The sequence below is a fragment of the Schistocerca gregaria genome, chromosome 11 (assembly GCF_023897955.1).
Source record: "Schistocerca gregaria isolate iqSchGreg1 chromosome 11, iqSchGreg1.2, whole genome shotgun sequence".
NCBI classification, from domain to species: domain Eukaryota; kingdom Metazoa; phylum Arthropoda; class Insecta; order Orthoptera; family Acrididae; genus Schistocerca; species Schistocerca gregaria.
Window position 1 is genome coordinate 68,658,889 of NC_064930.1, and position 25,905 is coordinate 68,684,793.

General features: G+C 40.7%; 1 protein-coding gene across 2 annotated transcripts in view; it reads right to left on the reverse strand.

Moving 5' to 3' along the window:
• The window catches only part of LOC126295210 (plexin domain-containing protein 1), a 1,111,099-nt gene that overhangs the window by 24,503 nt on the left and 1,060,691 nt on the right, over nucleotides 1–25,905 (reverse strand). For both annotated transcript variants that reach the window (XM_049987546.1, XM_049987549.1), the window contains 4 exons: nucleotides 25,420–25,551; nucleotides 17,626–17,818; nucleotides 11,877–12,086; nucleotides 6,235–6,386 (listed from right to left, as the gene is read on the reverse strand). In XM_049987546.1, the coding sequence (XP_049843503.1) occupies nucleotides 6,235–6,386; nucleotides 11,877–12,086; nucleotides 17,626–17,818; nucleotides 25,420–25,551 (687 nt within the window). The remainder of the gene's footprint in view (nucleotides 1–6,234; nucleotides 6,387–11,876; nucleotides 12,087–17,625; nucleotides 17,819–25,419; nucleotides 25,552–25,905) is intronic.

Genomic DNA, 25,905 nt, shown 5'->3' on the forward strand with positions numbered 1-25,905 from the left:
TTTTTAACATATCCACAACTGTACCTATTAATTAACACACTTACAAAGTTTCAGCATCCCATAGGGTGAATATACAGGGTGTATCATAATTAGTAGTGTAAACACATGCAGTCTTAAGTACACAATTGTACAAGCAAAAAATTCTCACAGCTCCACAAACGAAACGCTTGGGACTGTGCTTACCAGCCACTACTCACAAGATTCTGTGCAAACACCACATGCTAGCCCGTGGTGTGGCCTCTGTTTATACTTTTGAAACAAAGTTGTAAACAGAGTGGATATGAAAGAACAGTACACAGTCAGGTGGAAACACTCTGTAGTTGTTTGCGGAGCAACATCTGTGTTGAAGTATGTGGTAACATAGAACATTACAGTAATCACAAGTACACAGGTATGTACTTCACATAAGGCAGAGTGAACAGCAATGCACAGGAGATTGCACACTTATCAAAAAGCAGACCCTGCCTGAAGGCACCCTGACAGTCAAATGTTTACAAGTGTGCATCAACACCTCTGAGGAACCAGGACCTTTGCACTTCTTGCTCAAGCATATGGGCGTGGAAGCAGTCTAACACTCCAGGAACCTCGACAAGGAGACTTGCTGCACAAATTCACGGAATGAGCCGCAGTAGTATTTGTAGAACAACGCTTTGCGGTCAAATGTGTCTCCACCACATCCAATGAGTTCAGTGTGTTAGTGAGATGGATTTTGATTCTAGACATTGTGCCAGTGGATGCAACAATGAGCTACAGGCAACCCTACATTATACAATGATGTTTTACAGACTGACTGTTGTTGTTGTTGTTGTTGTTGTTGTTGTTGTTGTCTTCAGTCCTGAAACTGGTTTGATGCAGCTCTCCATGCTTCTCTATCCTGTGCAAGCTGCTTCATCTCCCAGTACCTACTGCAACCTATGTAATTCTGAATCTGCTTAGTGTAGTCATCTCTTGGTCTCCCTCTACGATTTTTACCCTCCACGCTGCCCTCCAATACTAAATTGGTGATCCCTTGATGCCTCAGAACATGTCCTACCAACGACTAGCAGTCCAAATTTCAGTAAACTTATCATTTTGCATACGAGGGGCGACTCAAAAGTAACCGGAACCGTAATCCTGCACATCGTGTACTTGTATTAGCAGGTTGCGCCACCAGAGGGTTGTAGTAGGAGATCTGCTGAGTCATTCTGCCACGCGGTGTCACCCAACAGTGAGAAGTGTGGTTTCTTTGGCAGTTCTTTGAGTGTGCGTACAGGGCAGACGTGACACGCAGAATTACGAACAACGTGCGGCACTGAAATTTCGTTTCTTGCTTGGCAAGAACGCAGCAGAAACTGTTGCGATGATTCAGACAGCCCACAAAGACTGTGCTCTTAGTAAAACGCAAATGTACGAATGGTTTTCTCAGTTTAAAAAAAGGAGAAATGGTGGTTAACGATCAGCCCCGTTTCGGTCGACCTTCAACTGCTCGAACCGAAGACAACATCAACAAAATCCGTGATCTCATCACTGAAGATCGATGGACAATCTACAGACTCGAGAACTTGTCCGGGTTGTGCTGGAGCTCAATTCAGTGCATCTTGACCATCAATTTGGGGATGCGAAGACTGGCAGCAAAATTCATGCTGAAGCTTCTTACCGGAGATCAAAGGGATCATCTCATTCGAGCTTGTCTCGAAATGAAGGAGACATTCAAAGATGATCCGCATAATCATTACAGGTGATGAGTCACGGTGCTACGGGTACGATCCAGAAAGTAAACAACAGTCATCACAGTGGAAGTCACCTGGCTCACCTCGACCAAAAAAAGCTAAACAAGTGAAATCCAATATGAAAACGATGTTGAGCTTTTTTTTTTGTTGACATCAAAGGGATCGTACATTCTGAATTTGTCCCTGAAAACCAGACAGTAAACCAACAATTCTATTAGGAGGTTATGAAACAGCTTCGCAGAAGATTGTCACAAAAACATCCAGCTTTATGGGATTCTGGCGTGTGGTTCCTGCATCACGACAACGCTCCCGCACACACAGCTCTCAGCATTCGCCTGTTTTTGGCCTCTAACGAAAACGACTACCTTGAACCACGCACACTATTCACGAGATTTAGCACCCTCTGACTTCTTCCTATTCCCGAAGATAAAAAGAGACTTGAGAGGGAAGTGTTTTACGGATGTGGAAGACGTAAAATGCAATGTCATGAAACTGCTAGCAGGTATCAAAGAGGACGATTTTAAATGGTGCTTCGAACACTGGAATGAACGTTTGGACAAGTGTATTAATACTAATGGAGAGTACTTTGAAGGAGATTAAGGTTGTATTTGAAAACAATAAAGTATATGCTTTCTAGAAAGAAATTGCGGTTATTTTTGTGTGCCCCCTCATATAGCTATTGGATACATGTAAATATAGTAAAAATTAGAAAAGTTACTTTTGAGTGACCACTATATCTGTTAACAATTGTGGCCATGAATAAATCTGAGGAGACCTTTAGAAGTATGCCAATGGGAAATTTGGCATGCGAGACGTATTCTACCTGCTTTACAACAATGAAATGCTAGAAATGTGTAGCATTATGAGCTCTGGAATCTAAATTGCTTTGTCTTATTGATGGCATTGCAATGCAGTTGTGAAACAATCCCACCGAATGTGGACAATTTATTCACTTTGTTGTTACTCTATTACCGTTTGACACTGAGGCTCACACTATTACATATGTAAATCTGTAAATTTGTTTAAGATTAAATGACTAAACTTAATTCATTTCATGAAACTGCAATAAACATACAACAGAACCATGGTTCAACTGGAAATAAATAAATGAAACAATTTTTCATGAATATGTAACAAAAAAATTGGCTTTATTCACCATCTGACAATCAGCTGTCAAACGAAATACGCACACATAGCCAACAAGATAAATTTGAATTGGAATAGAAATAAAATACAATTTGCTGGACAGATCGCAAAATACGAGAGTAGAAACAAATTAATTTTATTTTGATTTAAGCTGAAATGTGTGTTCCCAAAATTTCTTCCCTGACCTTGTTTTTTCCAACCGAAAACATTCAGTGGAGTTATTTACATCCTGGAAACATAATGGACAAAACAAGAGAGCATCAAATGTGTTGTCCCTCTCGCCAGTTACATTTAGGAGTGCATACAAGAATAATTATTTTTGTAGCTTGTCCGAAATTTTGGTGTTCCTTTTATAATTGTCCAAATTTGTTTTTCCTGAAAAATTTTCGAAGACCATAGCAAACAAACAAAACAAAAAGAATTACAGATATCCACTACCCAAATCTTGAGTTATGGTCCTTATAGGCACTTTCAGGTTTTCCCAAATTTTCGAGACGACTTTTGCATCTTTTCTTTTTCTTTGTTTAGTAGTCAAATCATTCTAGCCATTCCCAACTGATGCACTTACCAATGAAGAGCATTTCATTTTTATTTATATAGATGAAATGGAGTTCACTCTTGATTCTCTGTTCAATTATCACAATTCTCATGTTGGAGTCGTCTGAGCTCCAACACACACACACACTGTGCCCAAGTCTCCACACCAGCGATTATTCTCACTGAACGTGTGGAGAGGGGCTCTAGGTGATCATGAGTACATTGTTACTAAACTCAATGTATGGAACACAACATTTAACTACAAGTACATCATGTACCTGGAGCCCTGTTCATTCGAAGCAGCTGCAGTTCAACTGAAATATCCCTGGCAACTTCTCTAAGTGTTGAACATAATGTTACGTTTTACAAACAGGAATGACATTTACACGGAATTAAGTCAGTGGTGGCAGGTAACCGTGAAGGCACCATGATCTTGCAAACGGTTCACCCGAGGACCTACGTTGACCGAAGCCTTTTTTGCTTCTAGTATCGTGTAATTTCAACCGTACACATTTACGCCATTAATTGTGATACACCTTATAGAAGGCTATGAGCGATCAACAGGGACAGCAGGTGGTTATAGCTGGCACAGTGCATTTGATTCATGAAAATCAGATCAAATCATTGTCTCTTCTATCTGAACCATCAATTTTATTTTCTTATGTGCCGCCGACATTGTTTTGTAACAATGCTTAACTCCTCAGTAATTCTACTGATATGTACATAATTTGTATTCCGTGGGATGCATACATCATAAGAAACTTCATAGAATATGAAAACATTGATAAGTGATGCGCCAAAGCACTCTTGAAATATCTCACAAAACGTTCAACATAAATGAGTGGTTTGTCAAAACTGCAAGGAAAAAATGTTTTGCAAATGGTTCAAATACTCTTTGTCTGCAACTATCAATTCCTCATTTGATGAAAATTTCTTCCCAGCAAGCCTAAGTTTAAAGTTAACGAACAAGAAGCAATCACTGGGGGGGGGGGGGGGGGTCAGTCCAGTGAATAGGGTGGACAAGGAACAACCTCGTGCAGTTTCACCAGGCTATCGCACAGTGTGGAGTGGTGCATTATCCTGGTGAATAAGTCCTTTTTTGCGTGCCAACCTCTGTCTTTCTTCAGACAGTGCAGCTTTCTAAGGACCCAGTTACGGTTCCAGCTTTTTCCAAGTGATCTATGAGGACTCTTCCTTGGTAATACAAAAAAAGCAGTGACTATCATCTTACAATCTGACAAAATGGTCCCCGCCTTCTTCGATGTACTGCCACCAACTTTTGTCCATTGTGTTTGACCGTCTTTCTGATTCTGATGTATAATGATGGATCCAGGCAACATCAACAGCCACAAATCAGCACAGAAGTCTTGTGGACTGCGATTAAACATTGCCTGACATTGTACTCAAAGGCTGTGCTGGATGCACTTTTGGTGGATAATGCAATCACTCTGTTGTGATGCGTAGAGTCTCAGTAATCTAATCAGTTTTTGTTCAGTGGTCTTGCATTATCATAGCATAAATTTAGTCAACAGTTTTGTTTGTGGTGACCTTAGCTCAATGGACAGAGTGTCCTTCGGGGCTTGTCCAACCATGTTTACATGCATTAATATAAAAATAAATGGTCTCCAGTGGTGGTGCAGAGTGCACGTCAACTTGAACCAAATCTGTTTTGATTTTTTGCGGCAGTCCAACCCTTCAAAGAAAAATGTTTAACAACACCCATTTTCAATTGTAGTCAACGAACTGGCAAATTCAGATGGCTACCAACAACGAACTGTCGGCTGAACACTGTTGATATTCTTTATATGATACTTGGGGAGCAAAATAACTGATGATGGTCGAAGTAGAGAGGATATAAAATGTAGACTGGCAATGGCAAGGAAAGCTTTTCTGAAGAAGAGAAATTTGTTAACATTGAGTATAGATTTAAGTGTCAGGGAGCCGTTTGTATGGAAGTGAAACATGGACGATAAATAGTTCGGACAACAGGAAAATAGAAGCTTTCGAAATGTGGTGCTTCACAAGAATGCTGAAGATTAGAGAGGAGTTTCTAGCACAACTTGACCAGAAGATGGGATTAGTTGGTAGTACATGTTCTGAGGCATCAAGGGATCAGCAGTTTAGTACCAGAGGGCAGCGTGGAGGGTAAAAATCGTAGAGGGAGACCAAGAGATGAATACAGTAAGCAGATTCAGAAGGATGTAGGTTGCAGTAGGTACTGGGAGTTGTTGAAGCTTGCACAGGATTGAGTAGCATGGAGAGCTGCCTCAAACCAGTCTCGGGACTGAAGACAACAACAACAACAACAAACGCGCAACAAAAATGTTGCAATCTTTCACAGAAATTACCAGGTTGATCAAAGAACCCTTGTAATTTCACTTCCAGCTGCAGCCCCACTTTCCTTTATCTATTACCATGGACTTGTAATTTCATGTTTATCACAGTCATCAGTATAAATGTGTTTTGATACTTACTTGTTACATTTTTCCATATATGCCACCTGGATAAAAATCACGCTACAAACAATTTAACTTTGAAAATCTTAGGTTCGAATGAAAACTGTCCATTTGGTTTCGTGGGACGTTGCAAAAAGTGGTCAACTTCAGCTTTTCTGGCAATGAAAGTAAACTGATCATAGCTCAAGACTGTTTTTGACCTTTAATTTTTCAAATGCACGCGTAAAATAACAACCACTAAAGGAATGAACTGCCCTAAACATTTGACAACCACGTGCTGGCTGCACCTTCTCGAAGCTCAAACGAACAGCATTTAAGATTCTAGAGAAAGCCCATCTCGCTCACACGCAAGGTGTCGCACCTGACAGACTCTGTTAACCACTGACCTGGAAGTTTTGGACGCCCGTCAGACAGGTGATGCAGTCCGGGGCCGAGCGGCAGTTGGGCAGCGCGCTCAGCACGATCACCGTCCCGTTCTGGATGTCCTCGTGGTTGAACGCCACGCGGTGGTACTCGTAGATGGTCTTCCGCCGCACAACTGTAGGCACACGCAGTATTACTAGAATGAGCAACAGTGGGTAATGTGCGGATCTGGAAGATGTGCTATTTCCTACTGGATTTGTCGATACCAAATTTAATGAGGGAAGTTGTAAATGTTTTCTTATATTTCTGTCACAATATTCTTTTGATTGTAATTTGCCTTATTTCATCATCATCATCATCATCATCATCATCATCATCATCATCATCATCTAAGACTGATTATGCCTTTCAGCGTTCAGTCTTGAACATAGTCCCCCTTATAGAATTCCTCCATGATCCCCTATTCAGTGCTAACATTGGTGGCTCTTCTGATGTTAAACCTATTACTTCAAAATCATTCTTGACCGAATCCAGGTACCTTCTCCTTCGTCTGCCCCGACTCCTCCTACCCTCTACTGCTGGACCCACGAGTCTCTTGGGTAACCTTGCTTCTCCCATGCGTGTAACATGACTCCTCCATCTTTTGACCCCACCATCTAAGCCTGTTTGCCCTGACTGCTACATCTACAGAGTTCATTCCCAGTTTTTCTTTGATTTCCTCATTGTCCTCACCCTCCTTCCATTGTTCTCATCTACTAGTACCTGCAATCATCCTAGCTACTTTCATATCCGTAACCTCAACCTTATTGATAAGGCAACCTGAATCCACCCAGCTTTCACTCCCACACAACAAAGTTGGTTGAAAGATTGAACGGTGCACAGATAACTTAGTTTAGCATTGACTTCCTTCTTGCAGAAGAGAGTAGATCGTAGCTGAGCGCTCACTGCATTAGCTTTGCTACACCTCGCTTCCAGTTCTTTCACTATGTTGCCATCCCGTGAGAATATGCGTACTAAGTACTTGAAACCGTCCACCTGTTCTAACTTTGTTCCTCCTATTTGGCACTCAATCCGTTTATATTTCTTTCCCACTGACATTACTTTTGTTTTGGGGATGCTAATCTTCATACCATAGTCCTTACATTTCTGATCTAGCTCTGAAATATTACTTTGCAAACTTTCAATCGAATCTGCCATCACAACTAAGTCATCCGCATATGCGAGACTGCTTATTTTGTGTTCACATATCTTGATCTCACCCAGCCAGTCTATTGTTTTCAACATATGATCCATAAATAATATGAACAACAGTGAAGACAGGTTGCAGCCTTGTCTTACCCCTGAAACTACTCTGAACCATGAACTCAATTTGCCTATTTTATGCTAATTTAATTATATTTTTGAGAGTGACAGCATATTGATTACTATTAGTAGATGTGGCGAAGAAAATCAAAGAGACTGATTACAAGTGGAAGCTTGTGTGTTGTGCAAAATGTCTTTGACGCTGGAGTCGTCTTTGACTGTAGTTAGTCGGCAGTGAACTCTTGGTGCGTGTTGACGGTAGAACAATGTACAGGTCGACATTATAAATATTTGGTAGTGAACAGGAAAAAATGAATTATGTTGCTACTTTTTTTATATAAACTTTAAGAAAAAACCACATTTGAAGGAATGTTATTTGAAGCACCAAAAATGAGGCAAATGCATTGAACCAGGTCATTTCTGCAGCCGACGAAACTGCAGTGTATGTGTGCGCGCGCGCTTTTTGTTGTGCCTATCTACGACTCAGCATCTCCGCTATATGGTGAGTAGCAACTTTCCTGTTCATATTATTGCTATATTCCATCCTGGATTTCTATTGTTTGACATCATATGAAAACAACTTTGAAGTAGTTAATGTTAATATAGACTAATAAAATTATTTGCAGAATGTGAAAGTTACTGACTTTTTGAACACACCTTGTGTGTAATGCTTATGTACAAAGGCCACTGACACTGATTAAAGGCAAGAATGACCAAGAATCGAGGAACAGATTCACAGATATTGCAGAACAACCACCACAGACATTGCTCAGCAGATGCGCAACTCAACAGGCAATGGTCATTCCATCGTCCGAGACGATCCACAACACTGGAAATTGTGCTCACACTGGGTTTCACGATCACTGTCACCTGCATACAAAGGCGCAACGTGCGTAGCACCTCCGTATTTCATAGAGCATTATTCCACCCAAGACAATCAGCTCCTAACCCAGTCCACTACGAGTGATGGGAGAGAGATCCATCACTTCACATCTGCAATAAAGAGTGTCTACGGGATGACATTAGACCTGCTTGCCTCCGCAAAAGAAATGAAAAGTTTCCACCGGCAGGAGAGGTCACCTCCAGTTTCTTTCGCCTCCGAGTGAGTTGTGCACGCAAAGTTTATCAATCAGGGCAGTATCACCAGTGGCAATTTGTACTGTGCGACGCCGACATCACTGAGCGAGCCATAAGGAACAGAAAACACAATTTCTATCTTTGGGTTTATCTGCAATCAGTGTTGTATGTCAACCTACAAAACATCCGTAAGTTAAAGGAGAAAATGTGAGACATTGGTAGCAAAATGCAAATGCAGTCTTGTCGAGCTAGTCATAGCAAATTTCAGAGACAGGAGTACTTGCATGGCAGCAGAATGGAGAGGGCCATATGCCTGGCCATTTTTGGTAATGAAGATGGGAAGGTGTGATGAACATGTTTATGTATCTTGTTAATAGGTTACGAAAAAAATTAAGTATGTAATACTACCAGAATGAAGAATGCTCCTGTAGTAAAAAAATAAATTAATTAATTAATTAAAAAAAGAATAAAAAGAGGGGGGGGGCAAGTATCTGGTAGCTTCCAAGACATGTTGACACATTCATGCTATTTTGCTTGTTATTATCAGTACCCATTTCATGTAAGACTTAACATGATGCATTGTAAAAGGATACCAGATGTCATGTCATACAGCATGTCACGCGCCATCATGTCATCGAACACAGCATTTTTCATGTCATGCAATATGACAATGAGTTAAGTGTAGTATGCACAGATCACGACCTTGGGATATTTCCTATTACAGATGCACCCTCAATCTCTGATGGCTCCCGTTAGGCAGGCATCATAGTCTCTAGAAACACACAAATTTGTGTGCATTTGTTTTTACACCTCTCACCATACCTGTAAGAGCGGGTGGTTCTCTCAGACCTCATTGTGCTGGGGAAGTAGGGTTAACTTACCTTTCCTGCTATAATAGGAACATTTTTCATTCTAGTTTCAAACTTCTACTTTAATGTAACTGTGATGTTATGCTGTCACACCTTGGCAACCAATGAGTTTTTGTTGACTGGCAACAACTGATCTGGTATTGGTTTTTTTTTTTTTTTTTGACCATGTTGCTTATATGGTGGCAACAGATAAAGCTTTCATAAAATGACAGGACAGCCATAATTACAGGCATTTGTCTGCCTTCTTACAAAATTCAAGCAAATTCGGTGAAGTATGTGCTTTCAGTTTTATTGTAAAAATGCATTTTTTATTTATTCGGTTCACTTTAAACCGTTTCCATGGATCCAATTCATGTAAGAACAAATTTTACACGCTGCATTTCGCTCGCCTTCAAACCATCATATCCCTATAACAAAATAAGATTATTTGATGAAAAACTTACATTTTGACTTTATCCATTTATCTACTATTGTTCAAAGTTTGGATGTGCCCTCCTCTACTACTATCCAGAATTTGCTTTTGGCTATTGCTTCCGCAGCTTAACTTCACGCTATCTGCCACATTCCCGATGGGTGTGAACCCTTCACCACCTTGGCTTTGTGCATCAGCTAACATTCATCTTTGACTTCATTTGCTTTCTAAGGATACTACTCCAGATACAATCTATCACTCTAAGTTTCTCCACCTTCGCACACAACTTAGCGATAGTATCTCCTCGTACAATGAAGGCTCCTAAGACTGGCCGTGGTCTTGTGTGTGCTTCGACATTGGTACCAAAAACTTTCGGTATCAGCTTCCAGAACACTACTCAATATTTACTGCAGAGCTCTTCGTCCTTCACGCAGGACATCAGACACAGGCTTTTTAACTGTGTCGTACGCTCAGTCTCTCTCAGTGCCCTTCAGAGCCTCTGTGTGCTGTACAGAGTCCATCCCTTACTGCAACGGATCCAGGGAAGCTTCCACTTCCTTGCTGTTGAAGACGGCACTGTGATATTCATGTGGGTTTACCATCATGTAGGTCTGAGGTCTTATGAGAAATGAGGCCACTGACAGCTGCCGAGATTGCAATCTTCCTAACTCGACATGCTCTCTCTTCCATTCCTTCAGCTGATCGTGCTGTCTGTCGGCAGATGGCATCACTTTGGCATCACCGTTTGTCTTCTCTTCATGGGAACAAGCTCTGGGGAATTAAACCTCTCCCAACAGCTTTGCGACCACCTCTCAGCTCTCTCGTCATGAGGAGATCACTTTAGCTAGTTTGTGTATTGGCCACTGTTTGTTGCTATCATCATTCGTTAAGTAGTGACCCACCACTTTGCGCTCACTAGCGTCAACATTTGACGGTCTGCCATTTCCTACCCGGATGCCCTTTATTTAGCCCCCTTACACTCCAGTATCTGTTTGCCAATTGTTTATCAGCTGTTTTAGTGATCAACACATACGTTATTTACTGTGTTTTACTTTTAACCCACTGTAGCAATACAGCAAAAACATTTAATTTTTCCATTTGAAACCACCGCCGTCTCTGCAGCATATTTTGTGGATCTTTCTCCGAAGAGAAAGACCTCATTTTTAGCTCCGTATCTTTACAGCGATTCAGCACGTGTATTCACTTTTAACTTGTTTTACTTATTAGTGTTGTAAGGTTATGACACTGCTGCTAATGACCTCAGCTTTTTGTGCCCTAATAAAATTGCTGAAAGTTTGGAACAATTCATACAAGTTTGTAACATAGAAGCAGCATGTTTCATAAACACCCCAGAAAAAGAACGTAAAACCCAAATGAAGCAACACTTTTTCCAAATGGTTAAAACTTATATTATGCCAGTCTGATACACCAGTGGACCGGATTTGAACACTCAGTCTCGGTCCACGCCAAAGTTATTTTAAGAGTGACTGCTTTTGCATGTGAGGTCCGAATGGTCACATAGAAATGGTGCCATTAGTTGAGCATTAATTTCAGCCTAACTAAAACCTTTTGCACAAGGAATTAATCAATCTGCACAGTTTGATTGAGTGTCAGCTCCAGTTCATCATTCAAACGTTATTTAATATACTGTAACATAGTTACAAAAGGCAGGTGTCCAAATGGACATACGAATGACTAATGGTCTGGGTTGAACCAAAAACTTTGTACCCCACGTTCCTAGCTCAAATTTGAACCTAGCAACAAGGGGAGAGGGGAGGGATTGTGATCTTACGTGCAGTCATTTGTGAGTCTGCACACAGCCTTTTCAAACATGTTTGTTACAGTGCTTCCATGGGAAGCTTTAATGGCATATCCAAACTAGCACACTTTTTTAAGGACGCAACAGGTTACTTACTTTGGTCACAAAATTTGCTGTATCACCCTCACATTTGTTCACCTTTGCAGCAAATCTCCACGTAAAGCACGTGCCGAGTAGAATACTTACAGAAGACATTGCGGTCGATGATGTAGGCGTCCGAGATGCCGACCTTCACCGGGTGGTGGTAGTCCGCTATCTCCTCGACGGGCAGCGGCACGTCGCGGTAGACGAAGACGATGTCACCCGAGCGGTGCAGTGTGAGCTGGAATGAGAAGCCGCCCACCTCGGCACGGTCCTGGAGGTGCACATTCTCCCACTGCACCGTGAACGCCGTGCCTGCAGACGCACACACAGTTACCTCAAGCTCCAACTTCACACATCACACAGCCATTACATTTTCCTTTGTTCCTTTCTTTAAATGAAACCTCTACCTGCAGATAGGTGTACAGGGTGCGGCAGAATTAACCACCTTATTTAATGTACATATTCTGGTTTGAAGGAATTTGTGCAGGCTGCACCCGAGATGCAAGGAGCCAAATATGTTGTTGTTGTTGTTGTTGTGGTCTTCAGTCCTGAGACTGGTTTGATGCAGCTCTCCATGCTACTCTATCCTGTGCAAGCTGCTTCATCTCCCAGTACCTACTGCAACCTACATCCTTCTGAATCTGCTTAGTGTACTCATCTCTCGGTCTCCCTCTACGATTTTTACCCTCCACACTGCCCTCCAATGCTAAATTTATGATCCCTTGATGCCTCAAAACATGTCCTACCAACCGATCCCTTCTTCTAGTCAAGTTGTGCCACAAACTTCTCTTCTCCCCAATCCTATTCAATACCTCCTCATTAGTTACGTGATCTATCCACCTTATCTTCAGTAGTCTTCTGTAGCACCACATTTCGAAAGCTTCTATTCTCTTCTTGTCCAAACTAGTTATCGTCCATGTTTCACTTCCATACATGGCTACACTCCATACAAATACTTTCAGAAACGACTTCCTGACACTTAAATCTATATTCGATGTTAACAAATTTCTCTTCTTCAGAAACGCTTTCCTTGCCATTGCCAGTCTACATTTTATATCCTCTCTACTTCGACCATCGTCAGTTATTTTACTTCCTAAATAGCAAAACTCCTTTACTACTTTAAGTGTCTCATTTCCTAATCTAATTCCCTCAGCATCACCCGACTTAATTCGACTACATTCCATTATCCTCGTTTTGCTTTTGTTGATGTTCATCTTATATCCTCCTTTCAAGACACTGTCCATTCCGTTCAACTGCTCTTCCAAGTCCTTTGCCGTCTCTGACAGAATTACAATGTCATCGGCGAACCTCAAAGTTTTTACTTCGTCTCCATGAATTTTAATACCTACTCCAAATTTTTCTTTTGTTTCCTTTACTGCTTGCTCAATATACAGATTGAATAACATCGGGGAGAGGCTACAACCCTGTCTCACTCCTTTCCCAACCACTGCTTCCCTTTCATGCCCCTCGACTCTTATGACTGCCATCTGGTTTCTGTACAAATTGTAAATAGCCTTTCGCTCCCTGTATTTTACCCCTGCCACCTTTAGAATTTGAAAAAGAGTATTCCAGTCAACATTGTCAAAAGCTTTCTCCAAGTCTACAAATGCTAGAAACGTAGGTTTGCCTTTTCTTAATCTTTCTTCTAAGATAAGTCGTAAGGTCAGTATTGCCTCACGTGTTCCAGTATTTCTACGGAATCCAAACTGATCCTCCCCGAGGTCCGCATCTACCAGCTTTTCCATTCGTCTGTAAAGAATTCGCGTTAGTATTTTGCAGCTGTGACTTATTAAACTGATAGTTCGATAATTTTCACATCTGTCAGCACCTGCTTTCTTTGGGATTGGAATTATTATATTCTTTTTGAAGTCTGAGGGTATTTCGCCTGTCTCATACATCTTGCTCACCAGCTGGTAGAGTTTTGTCATGACTGGTTCTCCCAAGGCCGTCAGTAGTTCTAATGGAATGTTGTCTACTCCCGGGGCCTTGTTCCGACTCAGGTCTTTCAGTGCTCTGTCAAACTCTTCACGCAATATCGTATCACCCATTTCGTCTTCATCTACATCCTCTTCCATTTCCATAACATTGTCCTCAAGTACATCACCCTTGTATAAACCTTCTATATACTCCTTCCACCTTTCTGCCTTCCATTCTTTGCTTAGAACTGGGTTGCCATCTCAGCTCTTGATATTCATACACGTGGTTCTCTTCTCTCCAAAGGTCTCTTTAATTTTCCTGTATGCAGTATCTATCTAACCCCTAGTGAGATAAGCTTCTACATCCTTACATTTGTCCTCTAGCCATCCCTGTTTAGCCATTTTGCACTTCCTCTCGATCTCATTTTTGAGACGTTTGTATTCCTTTTTGCGTGCTTCATTTACTGCATTTTTATATTTTCTCCTTTCATCAATTAAATTCAATATTTCTTCTGTTACCCAAGGATTTCTAGCAGCCCTCGTCTTTTTACCTACTTTATCCTCTGCTGCCTTCACTACTTCATCCCTCAGAGCTACCCATTCTTCTTCTACTGTATTTCTTTCCCCTATTCCTGTCAATTGTTCCCTTATGCTCTCCCTGAAACTCTGTATAACCTCTGGTTCTTTCAGTTTATCCAGGTCCCATCTCCTTAATTTCCCACATTTTTGCAGTTTCTTCAGTTTTAATCTACAGGTCATAACCAATAGATTGTGGTCAGAGTCCACATCTGCCCCTGGAAATGTCTTACAACTTAAAACCTGATACCTTTTAGTATCTCCAGGGTTCTTCCATGTATACAACCTTCTTTCATGATTCTTAAACCAAGTGTTACCTATGACTAAGTTGTTCTCTGTACAAAATTCTACTAGGCGGCTTCCTCTTTCATTTCTTAGCCCCAATCCGTATTCACCTACTATGTTTCCTTCTCTCCCTTTTCCTACACTCGAATTCCAGTCACCCATTACTATTAAATTTTCGTCTCCCTTCACTATCTGAATAATTTCTTTTATTTCATTGTACATTTCTTCAATTTCTTCGTCATCTGCAGAGCTAGTTGGCATATAAACTTGTACTACTGTAGTAGGTGTGGGCTTCGTATCTATCTTGGCCACAATAATGTGTTCACTATGCTGTTTGTAGTAGCTTACCCGCATTCCTATTTTCCTATTCATTATTAAACCTACTCCTGCATTACCCCTATTTGATTTTGTGTTTATAACCAGAAGTCTTGTTCCTCCTGCCACCGAACTTCACTAATTTCCACTATATCTAACTTTAACCTATCCATTTCCCTTTTTAAATTTTCTAACCTACCTGCCCGATTAAGGGATCTGACATTCCACGCTCCGATCCGTAGAACGCCAGTTTTCTTTCTCCTGATAACGACATCCTCCTGAGTAGTCCCTGCCTGGAGATCCGAATGGGGGACTATTTTACCTCCGGAATATTTTACCCAAGAGGATGCCATCATCATTTAATCACACAGTAAAGCTGCATGTCCTCGGGATAAATTACGGCTGTAGTTTCCCCTTGCTTTCAGCCGTTCGCAGTACCAGCACAGCAAGGCCGTTTTGGTTAATGTTGCAAGGCCAGATCAGTCAATCATCCAGACTGTTGCCCCCGCAACTACTGAAAAGGCTGCTGCCCCTCTTCAGGAACCACACGTTTGTCTGGCCTCTCAACAGATACCCCTCCGTTGTGGTTGCACCTACGGTACGGCCATCTGTATCGCTGAGGCACGCAAGCCTCCCCACCAACGGCAAGGTCCATGGTTCATGGGGGGGGCGGGGGGGGGGGGGGGGGGGTGGGAGCCAAATATACATAAATCAATTTACCATAGAACTAGCTGATGAACCTGGCATTGCTCAGCTACTCATTTTGTCATTTTTCTATTAAAAATGAAAACAAAAAATAACAGTGTATGTAGTAAAGTATAGAAAAAAATTTAATTTCCACACATTTATGAAAACACTTGTGACTACAGGAACCCACACCATGAACTATTTGTTAAACAGTTGCACAAAGAAATATGCATGACGTACAAATGTGTAAGTTCAATATTCACATTAAGAAACATGATCCCCGACAGCTTCTGTATGATGGCCACAACTGCTACACATCTCTACAACATAATTTTATAACCATCTCTTTGGCAAGACTGACTCTCAGTTTTATAGACTGCTATCGTCTTCACCTAGTCATTTACACTTGGTAGTGGAAAGGTGTCAAAAAGAGCTGCCCCTATGCCAGCGAGTTCCTTAGGTTGACTTGACTGTATAAGTGTCTTAGTAGTAAAGAATAAGAGTATTAAAACTTCATATATAATGCAGCAGTTTTCTGGGCATCTCTGTTTATGATGCCATATCTCCTGATGTGAGTGCCATAGAATGATGTAATTTCATAGTTTATTCAACAGCATATGCAGATACTGCCTGCAAAATGTGTTGCGAATAGTGTTAGAAGGAAAGAAGTAATGAATTTAAATGTCATGCATGATGTGGCAGTTTTTCATTAATTTCATCATGACACGATGTCTAACAAAGGTTCTTACTCCCACAGCGATTGTTGCCTCACAGTACGTGATTTGTGTACAAAATTTGGTGAAATCGATCAAATGGTTTAAGACAAGATGTGGAAAACAAACACAAACACATTTTTATAATATGTTTGGATGCCTGAGATAAGGGTCCAGTTGCAATTGGAGACCACCATCAGAGCAGCCAAACTTAACGAAATACCCTAATTTTGCCAAAATCAATATGAAACATCTCTGGGGCCATATTGAAGGCTTTGACTGCCATATCTACTTGATTTCTCGGAGCACGTCTTATCTTATTCGTTCTCTTAGGATGTGTCAAACTGCAATTTCCCCCGATTTGATTCAGTACAACCTCATTAGTTCTTCTATCTACCCATTTAATCTTCAGCATTCTTGCTCAGCACGAACTTTAAGAAGCTTCTTGTCACTTCTGTCTGAACTGCTTATTGTCAATGTTTCACTTCTGTATAACACTACACTAAAGACTAATACCTCCAGAAAAAAAGATTCTAATGTCTAAGTTGATATTAGAAACTACCAGATTCCTCTCTTTCAGAAATGTTTTTCTCACTATTGCCAATCTGCATTTTGTACCTTCCCCGTTACTCTGCTGACCAAGTAGATAAACTCGTCTTACACTTTTAGCATCTTATCTCTTAATCTAATTCCTCAGCAATGCCCGATTTAATTCGGTTACATTATATTACTCGTGTTTACTTTTGATGATGTTCATCTTACCACAACTTTTCAATACATTACCCATTCCTCTCGACTGCTCTTTCAAGTCCTTTACTGTCGCTGACAGAACTGCAGCGTCATCCACAGATAAAATTTTCCTTTCTGCTCCACAAACTCATCCCCTTTCTAAATTTCTCCTCTGTTTCCTTCACAGCTTGCTCAATGCAAAGTTTAATTAAACAGAGGTTAGCCTACAGCCCTGTCATCCTCTTTAACTACTGGCTCCCTTTCATTTTCTTCAACTCCGTGGTTCCTCTAGATGTTACAAATTACCTTTCACTCCCAGCATCTACTTAACAGATGCATAAAATAACAGTTCTGAACATGTTAGTAAATCACATTTTATGGGCTAGTCTTCTAATGTTTGTCAAAAACAACTTTTTGGTGCACAAGTCACTATTTTTAACACTCGATTAAAACAAAAAATTGTTAAAAGCATAACCAATGCTACAAAGAAATATTTTATGAGAACAATGACCACACAAGTAAAACCTAATGCCATTCACTGCACGATCTGTCAGTCACTCAATTTTCTGCTCCGCTCACACATTTGTGCAGTACAACAATATACGACTACATTAAAATATCTGCACCCACCGTTATCCAAGTACTTCACGAAAGACTGGTCGGAGATGCTGGTGTCGAAGTTGGCCATGAGCGGAGCGACGTACTGCGTCGCAGCCAGCCACGAGTGGATGAAGTCGCCCATGTAGACGAACCCACCCGTCGCCACTGTCACGTTGCGCACCGGGTGCCCATAGAATGGAAAATCAAAGGACAGCTGCACCGTCTGGAAGGCAACCACAGACTGTCACATACAGTAGCTCGGAAACAGAACCTTTACATTCACCAATAAAACTGATCTTATGAAGACAGCGCCAATTTTTATAGTAATTTTTAACACCATATTTACCAAAATATGAGGATCCTCATTTTTTTCCTTAAGAGGGTTGTTGAGAAAAATTCTGACAAATTAAAATTACAAACTGCTATACTGACAAAGTACAGGCTTGAAAGTTAACACTGTATCTATTGTAAACTGATGCCATTTATTGACAGTCTACATTTTGATAAGCCACGGGGAAATACAACAAACAAAAGGAAATGGTTTACGTTAATTTTTATCTTTACCCTTCTAGCTTAGTAAGCCTGTTGTCAGTGGTACCCCTGTGTTTAATCATCATTATCCTAACAGCAGATATAGAATTTAATTGATGAAAGGAGAAAATATAAAAAAGCAGTAAATGAAGCAGATGAAAGGGAATAAAAAAGTCTCAAAAATTAGATCGACAGGGAGCGCCAAATGGCTAAGTAGGGACAGCTTGAGGACATACGTAAGGACGTAGAAGTATGTATCACTAGGGTAAGTTAGATGCCGCTTACAGGAAAATTAAGGAGACCGTTGGAGAAAAGAGAATCACCTGTACAAATATCAAGAACTCAGGCGGAAAACCAGTTCTAAGCAAAGAAGGAAAAGCAGAAAGGTGGAAGGAGTATATAGCGGGTCTAGACAAGGGTGAGGGCAATATTATGGAAATGAAAGGGGACAAAGGTGAAGATGAAATGGGAGATATGATATTGAGTGCAGAATTTGACGGAGCACTGAAAGATCTAACTCGAAACAAGGCCCTGGCAGTAGACAACCTTCCATTAGAATTGCTGATAGCCTTGAGAGAGCCAGCCATGACAAAACCCATCCATCTGGTGAGCAAGATGTGAGCCAGCCACGACAAAACCCATCCATCTGGTGAACAAGATGTATGAAACAGGCAAAATACCCTCGAACTTCAAGAAGAATATAATAATCCCAAACCCAAAGAAAGCAGGTTTTGACAGATGTGAAAATTACTGAACAGTCAGTTTAATAAGTCACGGCTGCAAAATACTAACGCGAATTCTTTACAGATAAATGGAAAAACTGGTAGAAGCCGACCTCGGGGACGATCAGTTTGGATTCGGTAGAAATATTGGAACACGTGAGGTAATACTGACCCTATGACTTTTCTTAGAAAATAGATTAAGGAAAGGCAAACCTACATTTCTAGCACTTGTAGACTTAGAGAGTATTCCAGTCAACACTATCAAAAGCTTTCTCTATCAAATTCTGAAGGGGCAGAGGTAATATACAGGGAGCGAAAGGCTATTTACAATTCGTACAGAAACCAGATGGCAGTTATGAGAGTCGAGGGGTATGAAAGGGAAGCATTTGTTGGGAAGGGAGTGAGAGGGCTGTAGCCTCTCCCCGATGTTACTCAATCTGCATATAGAGCAAGCCGTAAAGGAAACAAAAGAAAAATTTGGAGTAGGAATTAAAACACAGGTTCGCCGATGACATTGTAATTCAGTCAGAGACAGCAAAGGACCTGGAAGAGCCGCTAAACGAAATGGACACTGTCTTGAAAGGAGGATATAAGATGAACATCAACAAAAACAAAACGAGGATAATGGAATGTAGTCGAATTAAATCAGTTGATACTCAGGGAATTAGATTAGGAAATGAGATGCTTAAAGAAGTAGATGAGTTTTGTTGTTTGGGGAGCAAAATCACTGATGATGGTCGAAGTAGAGAGGATATAATATGCAGACTGGCAATGGCAAGGACAGAGTTTCTGAAGAAGAGAAATTTGTCAACATCAGGTATAGATTTAAGTGTCAGGACGTCTTTCTAAAAGTATTTATATGGAGTGTAGCCACGTATGGAAGTGAAACATGAACGGTAACTAGTTTGGACAAGAAGAGAATAGAAGCTTCCGAAATGTGGTGTTACGGAATAATGCTGAAGATTAGATGGGTAGATCACATAACTAATGAGGTGGTGTTGAATAGAATTGGGGAGAAGCGGAGTTTGTGGCACAACTTCGCAGAAGAAGGGACCGGTTGGTAGGACATGTTCTGAGGCATCAAGGGAACACAAATTTAGCATTGGAGGATAAAAATCGTAGAGGGAGAACAGTAGATGGATACACTAACACTAAGCAGGTTGCAGTAGGTACTGGGAGATGAAGAAGCTTTGACAGATAGAGTAGCATGGAGAGCTGTATCAAACCAGTTTCAGGACTGAAGACGACGACGACAACAACAACATGGTGGAAAGAAAGTATGCTGAAACAGTGAAGTGCAGCAATGCTCTGCCCTGTACATAAGAAACACAACAAAGCTAACTGTGGGAATTATAGAGGAATTGCACTGTTGTGTATAGTATATAAAGTATTAGGAAAAACCATGGCTTGGCGGTTAAGAACACATGTAGAAGAGTATCTAGGAGACTAGAAGTGTTGTTTCAGAACTAATAGATCTACTAGAAATCAGATTTTCACTATCAAACAGATCCTTGAAAAATGTTAGAAATATAACATTGATGTCCACCAGCTGTTCATTGATTTTAGATACACTTATGATAGTATCAAAAGGGATCAACTTTGGAAGGCAATGCAAGAGAGAGAGAGAGAGAGAGAGAGAGAGAGAGAGGGAGAGAGAGAGAGAGAGAGAGAGAGAGAGAAAAGAGTCCCTAACAAATTTATAAGATTGTTCGAAAGGACTTTGATAAGAACAATATGCGAAGTAAACATCAAGGGCACTTTATCGAAGGCATCTCAAGTAAACAGAGGACTGAGGCAGGGTGATGTGCTCTACACTATTCTGTTTAATGTCGCCTTGGAGAGAGTAACGCGAAAGACACAAAGCAACAACCCTGGGGGGGGAACACTGTTCAATAGAGTGGCTCAGGAGCTTGCATATGCGGATGACTGATTTGTTATCCAGGAGGAAAGAGGACCTGGAAGAAAAGCTTGAAAAAGCAGAAAGATATTGTGCAGATGGGGCTGAGCATTAATCAAAGACCAAGTACATGTTAACATCTAGGAAAAGATATACCGTATTTACTCGAATCTAAGCCGCACTTTTTTCCGGTTTTCGTAACCCAAAATACCGCCTGCGGCTTAAAATCGAGTACAAAGTAAGCGGAAGTTCTGAAAAATGTAGTGGTGCTCCCACAAGTAACTTCTGCCGTCAAATATATGTAGTGCTATACAGGCTTGCTTTGCAGGTACAAAGACAAATACTGGCGCCAAAACCTCTGCATAAAAAAAAAAAAAAAAAAAAAAAAAAAAAAAAAAAAAAAAAAAAAAAAAAAGAGGGAGAGAGGGGGGGGAGAGGGAGGGGGGAGAGGGAGGGGGGGGGGGGGAGAGAGAGAGAGAGAGAGAGAGAGAGAGAGAGAGAGAGAGAGAGAGAGAGAGAGAGAGAGAGAGGGGGGGGGGGGGGGGGGGGGAAAGAAGTGCTTTTTTTCCTCCACCCCGAGTTTCGACCACTGCATTTTCATACATTATCCAGCGAAGTAAATACAAATTCCGTATTGTTCATCTTCGAATGTAGCAGCATTTCAATGTACTAAGAAAATCCGACTGGCAAGACTGTTTGGGGTTTTTGTCAATATGGCCAACTCTACGTTCTGAATTTTTTCCTACCTGTAAGAAGAGATGGTTGCTAATAGGAACTTTTATGAATTGTGAATCACATGCAGTATTCTCTTCACTGTAAGAATAACACAAATATAAACATTTTGCCATGTATTCTTTCATGTGTGCTGCTATCTCATTCAAATCCTGTCTGCCTAATAAACTACGAAACTAGAGTGAGACAACAGCAAACGCGGAAGTATCTAAATATCATGTCATGTTTAAGTACGATGTGAATAAAACAGAAAGAAACTTCCACATGGGAAAAATATATTAAAAATAAAGATTTATTTCTCATGTCATGTTTACATTCATATTATTCTTATGCCTAATAGTGATACAGTCAGAAATGAAGCACGGCAATTGCCTAGCTTTTAAATCTAAGATGACTAATTTCTGTGCAGAATGTAATGTACTAAAGAGGCGTCTGCAAAGATTTTCAAACGGAGAAAATTTTTCGTAAACTCTCATTCAGAACACCTTCTATCATACGCAGTCTATTATTTGGTTCTTGTTGATCATTATCAAAGAAAGCAGCAGTGTAAGTGACAGCTAATGGCAAGCAGTATCTTGCCATTGGTTCGCTAATGAGATGATTCCTCTCTTTTTTTTATTGTAAGCGGCGGTAGCGTGCACAAAAGCAAGCCATGCCGCGAGCGGCGACAGGTCGTAAACATTCATTATCAGAATGCGACGAACAATGCATGACAGTACAGTAATGCATTTTCAGCTTAGAGCAGCTTAACAAAGAGAACGGCACTTATCAGATCAAAGAAAAATAACCAATCAATTCAAACCAGGCGAAGCATGTGATAAAGCAAGGGTACCCGTATAAATACGGACGGAGAACCTGACACATAGCAATGACTACTTGGTAAAGGTTAACTGTTAAGCTTACGACTCGAACCTAACTACTGTAGCTGTATCTTCATCCATTTGACCTCAATTGTGTTTCACGTTACAAGGGACCAACTTTGTTTTGATTTGGAGGGGCGCTCTAAAACTTTTCTCTCCCCTTGAATTTAGAGTCTCAAATTTCAGGTGTGGCTTAGATTCGGGAAATTTTTTTTCCTTGATTTCGAGTCTCATTTTTTGGGTGCGGCTTAGATTCGAGTGTGGCTTAGATTCGAGTAAATACGGTAGTGAAGGAGAAAGTAGCAAGACTTTGAATGTAGAAAAATATGAAAGCTGTCAGAGCCGTAAATATCTCGGGCCACTGGTAACTGAGAATAAAGGTAAGAGAGACAAAATACATGCAAGGATTGCAGTTGGTAACAGGAGCTACTTTGCACTGTTTAAAGTGTTTAGAGCAAGAAGCCTTAGTATGAATCTGAAGCCGACACTATCATACAGTAGGTAGACCTTTGGTGATGTATGGTTCAAAGAGACCTGGACTATCACAAAATTATGATGAGTTGTTGCCAAGATGGGAAAGGAAGATACTTAGGAAAATCTATGGGCCAGTGAATGATAGGGTTTTTGGAGAATCAGAATTAGTAAGGAGATCAGAGAGTTTTACAACAAACCAGATATCTTGACAGGATAAGAGTAATAGACTACGTTTGTTGGGACAAGGAGAAAGGAATGGTGGAGAACAACACAGCCAAGAAAGTTTTCGAAGGAAAACCCGGTGGGTGTTGCATAGGGGGGCAGACCGAGGACCAGATGGCTAGACAATGTGAAGGACGACTTGAGAACGATGGGAGTTAGAAGATGGAGAGCTAAGGCAGACAGCAGAGAAGAGTGGGCAGTGGTTGTCCGGAAGGCTAAGGCCCTACAAGGGCTGTAGTGCCAAGGAGTAAGTAAGTAAGTAAGTAAGTAAGTAAGAAAGAAAGAAAGAACAGTAATATTTGATGTTACCAACACCCAAGATCCAAAAATCATGTAAGTTAAAGAAGTCCAAGTCTTAACTACCAGGTGTACCGGTATGAAATGAGCATTTTTTTGTGAAAATGAAATACTAATTTTGAATTGAAAAGTAAAAACATTTTATTCAAAGTACTGAGCATAGCCTTCTGGCAATTTGCGGGACACCACACCAACGGAAACTTTCGTCTTTTGAAGCAAACCAATCAGACACCCATTTTCGACTTCTCCGTAGGCATCCTAGTGTTCCTCAGCCAATGCGTGTCCCATTGATGAACATAAACGGTAGTCGGAAGGGGCCAAGTCTGGTGAATGCGGAGGATGGGGTAGCAGATCCCGGCCAAGTGTTTTGATTGTATCCTGAACCAGTTTTGCTTGGTGTGCAGGTGCATTGTCGTGGAAAAAAAATAAATAAAATAAATAAATAAATAAATAAATAAATAATAATAATAATAATAATAATAATACTTTGCCATGTCTTCCGGCCCATTCTGGTCTTTTTTTGATCAATGCATTGTTCAAATTAATCATCTGTTGTCTGTAGTGATTAGTATTCACACTTTTACCTCGTTTTAGAAGCTCATGATACATCACACCTTTATGATCCCGCCAAACGCAGGGCAGTGTCTTCTTGCCAAATGGATCTGGTTTTGCAGTCGATGTTGACGGTTGTCCCGGATTAAACCACGATTTTTTCTCGTTAAGGATTCTTAAAATAAATCCATTTTTCATCGCCAGTAACAATTCGATGCAAAATTTATTTTCTTTCGTGTCTTTGAAGCTAAATTTGACATATGGTTTTTCGGTTTTCCATCTGTCTTTCATTCAATTCATGTGGCACCCATTTTCCACACATTTAAATCTTTCCCACAGCTCTCAAACGTTCAGAAATTGTTTGTTGTGCAACATTTAGCATTGCTGCCATTTGCTTCTGACTCAAAGTATCATCTTCATCCGATATTGCTTGCATTTCGGCGTATTCGAACTTTTTTGGTGGTCTTCCATGTTCTTCATTTCTTACATCACAATCATTATTTCTGAACCATTGAAACCATCTTTTGCACGTTGCTTCTGATAGAGCACAATCACCAAATACCTCGACAAGCATTTTCTGGTCCTCTGCAGCACTTTGTTTCAAATGGAAACAAAAAATTAATGCTTTCCGCAAATCACCACTTTCTGGTATGAAATTCGACACTGTTAACATGGTGAAAACAGGATGATGATGATGGAGATTGTTCCACGACTTGATGTATATTAAATATCTGACAGATGTCATACCAACCAAACAAAAAACAAAACAAAAAAAAAAATATTAAGGCTCGTTCACAACAAATTTTCCCTATCGACACATTTGTATCTTAATGCTCATTTCATACCAGTACACCAGGTAAATGTCTACAGCAGAATAAAAAGACAATTGCATTTCAATTGATCCCATTTCTGTTACTTTGATGGCAATAAAAATGATTTTCTAGTAAAAAGGACACAAAAATTAAGGGAGAAAAGGAAACTCCATGATCTGTGACTGAAGACCACACAATAATTGACTGACTGGAAAAACTAAGAGATCGTATCTTGCACTGAAACACATTAACAAACACATTTAATACTCAGAACATTCCAAAAAACATTTTTGTGAGGGAAGAGTGGCAAAAACCTCATGTATGTTTTGGTAGTGTCCGACGGACCACAAAGAGAAGCAGTGGACACGATTCATTGACTGCCCATCTGTGTAAGATCTCCATCCTGCCATATGCAAAATACAGTCTGTCACAAAATTGGTTTGATCACAAACAAAGAACACATTCATGAGTGTACAAAATTAAGCCACTGTAATTCAGACTTAACACTGCACTGGGAAGCAAGAAACCAAGCAACACTATTCCAAGGGCCAGAAAACTGAAATAATAATACTACTTCATATCTGTGGGAATCTCTACAAACAGAGCCTGCCGACTGATGCACCCCCACCTAACAGCAGTCACAGTACGGGGCAGACTCAGCCGATGACACCTATTCACGTGATTACGTCAACTTCCGGTACGAGGGGAGCCGGCGTCGTACTTACGCTGGCCCGGCGGTGCGACTGCGACAGCATGGGGTTGACGTGCACCTCCTTACGGTTGGCCAACTCCATCCACAGCTTGTGCGCCAGCGCCGCATCCGTCACCGTCGTGCTGTTGTAGTACAGGTGGTGATCCTGAACAAACATCAAGAAGAGTTAAGCAGATGCTCCAAACCAACACCCTGCTCCACTTAGCCACAACTAACTTCTCTCTAGCATAAAAAAACAAAGTCACATATTTGATGGAAATGCGTAATGTAGCTAAATAAGATGGTACAGAACACAGGATGGTGCCATGTATTTTGGAGATGATATGCAATCTTTACACACAATTATATATGTGCAGAAGTTTCCTTTGTTACTTTGCTTGCTTTGTGAATCTATGAAAATGACTGAGAAATTAAGTGCAAGAGCTGCAAGTGAAAGAGCTGCAATAAATTCATGGAAAGACTGTACTACAAACACAAAGTATGTTGAACCAAATGTAAA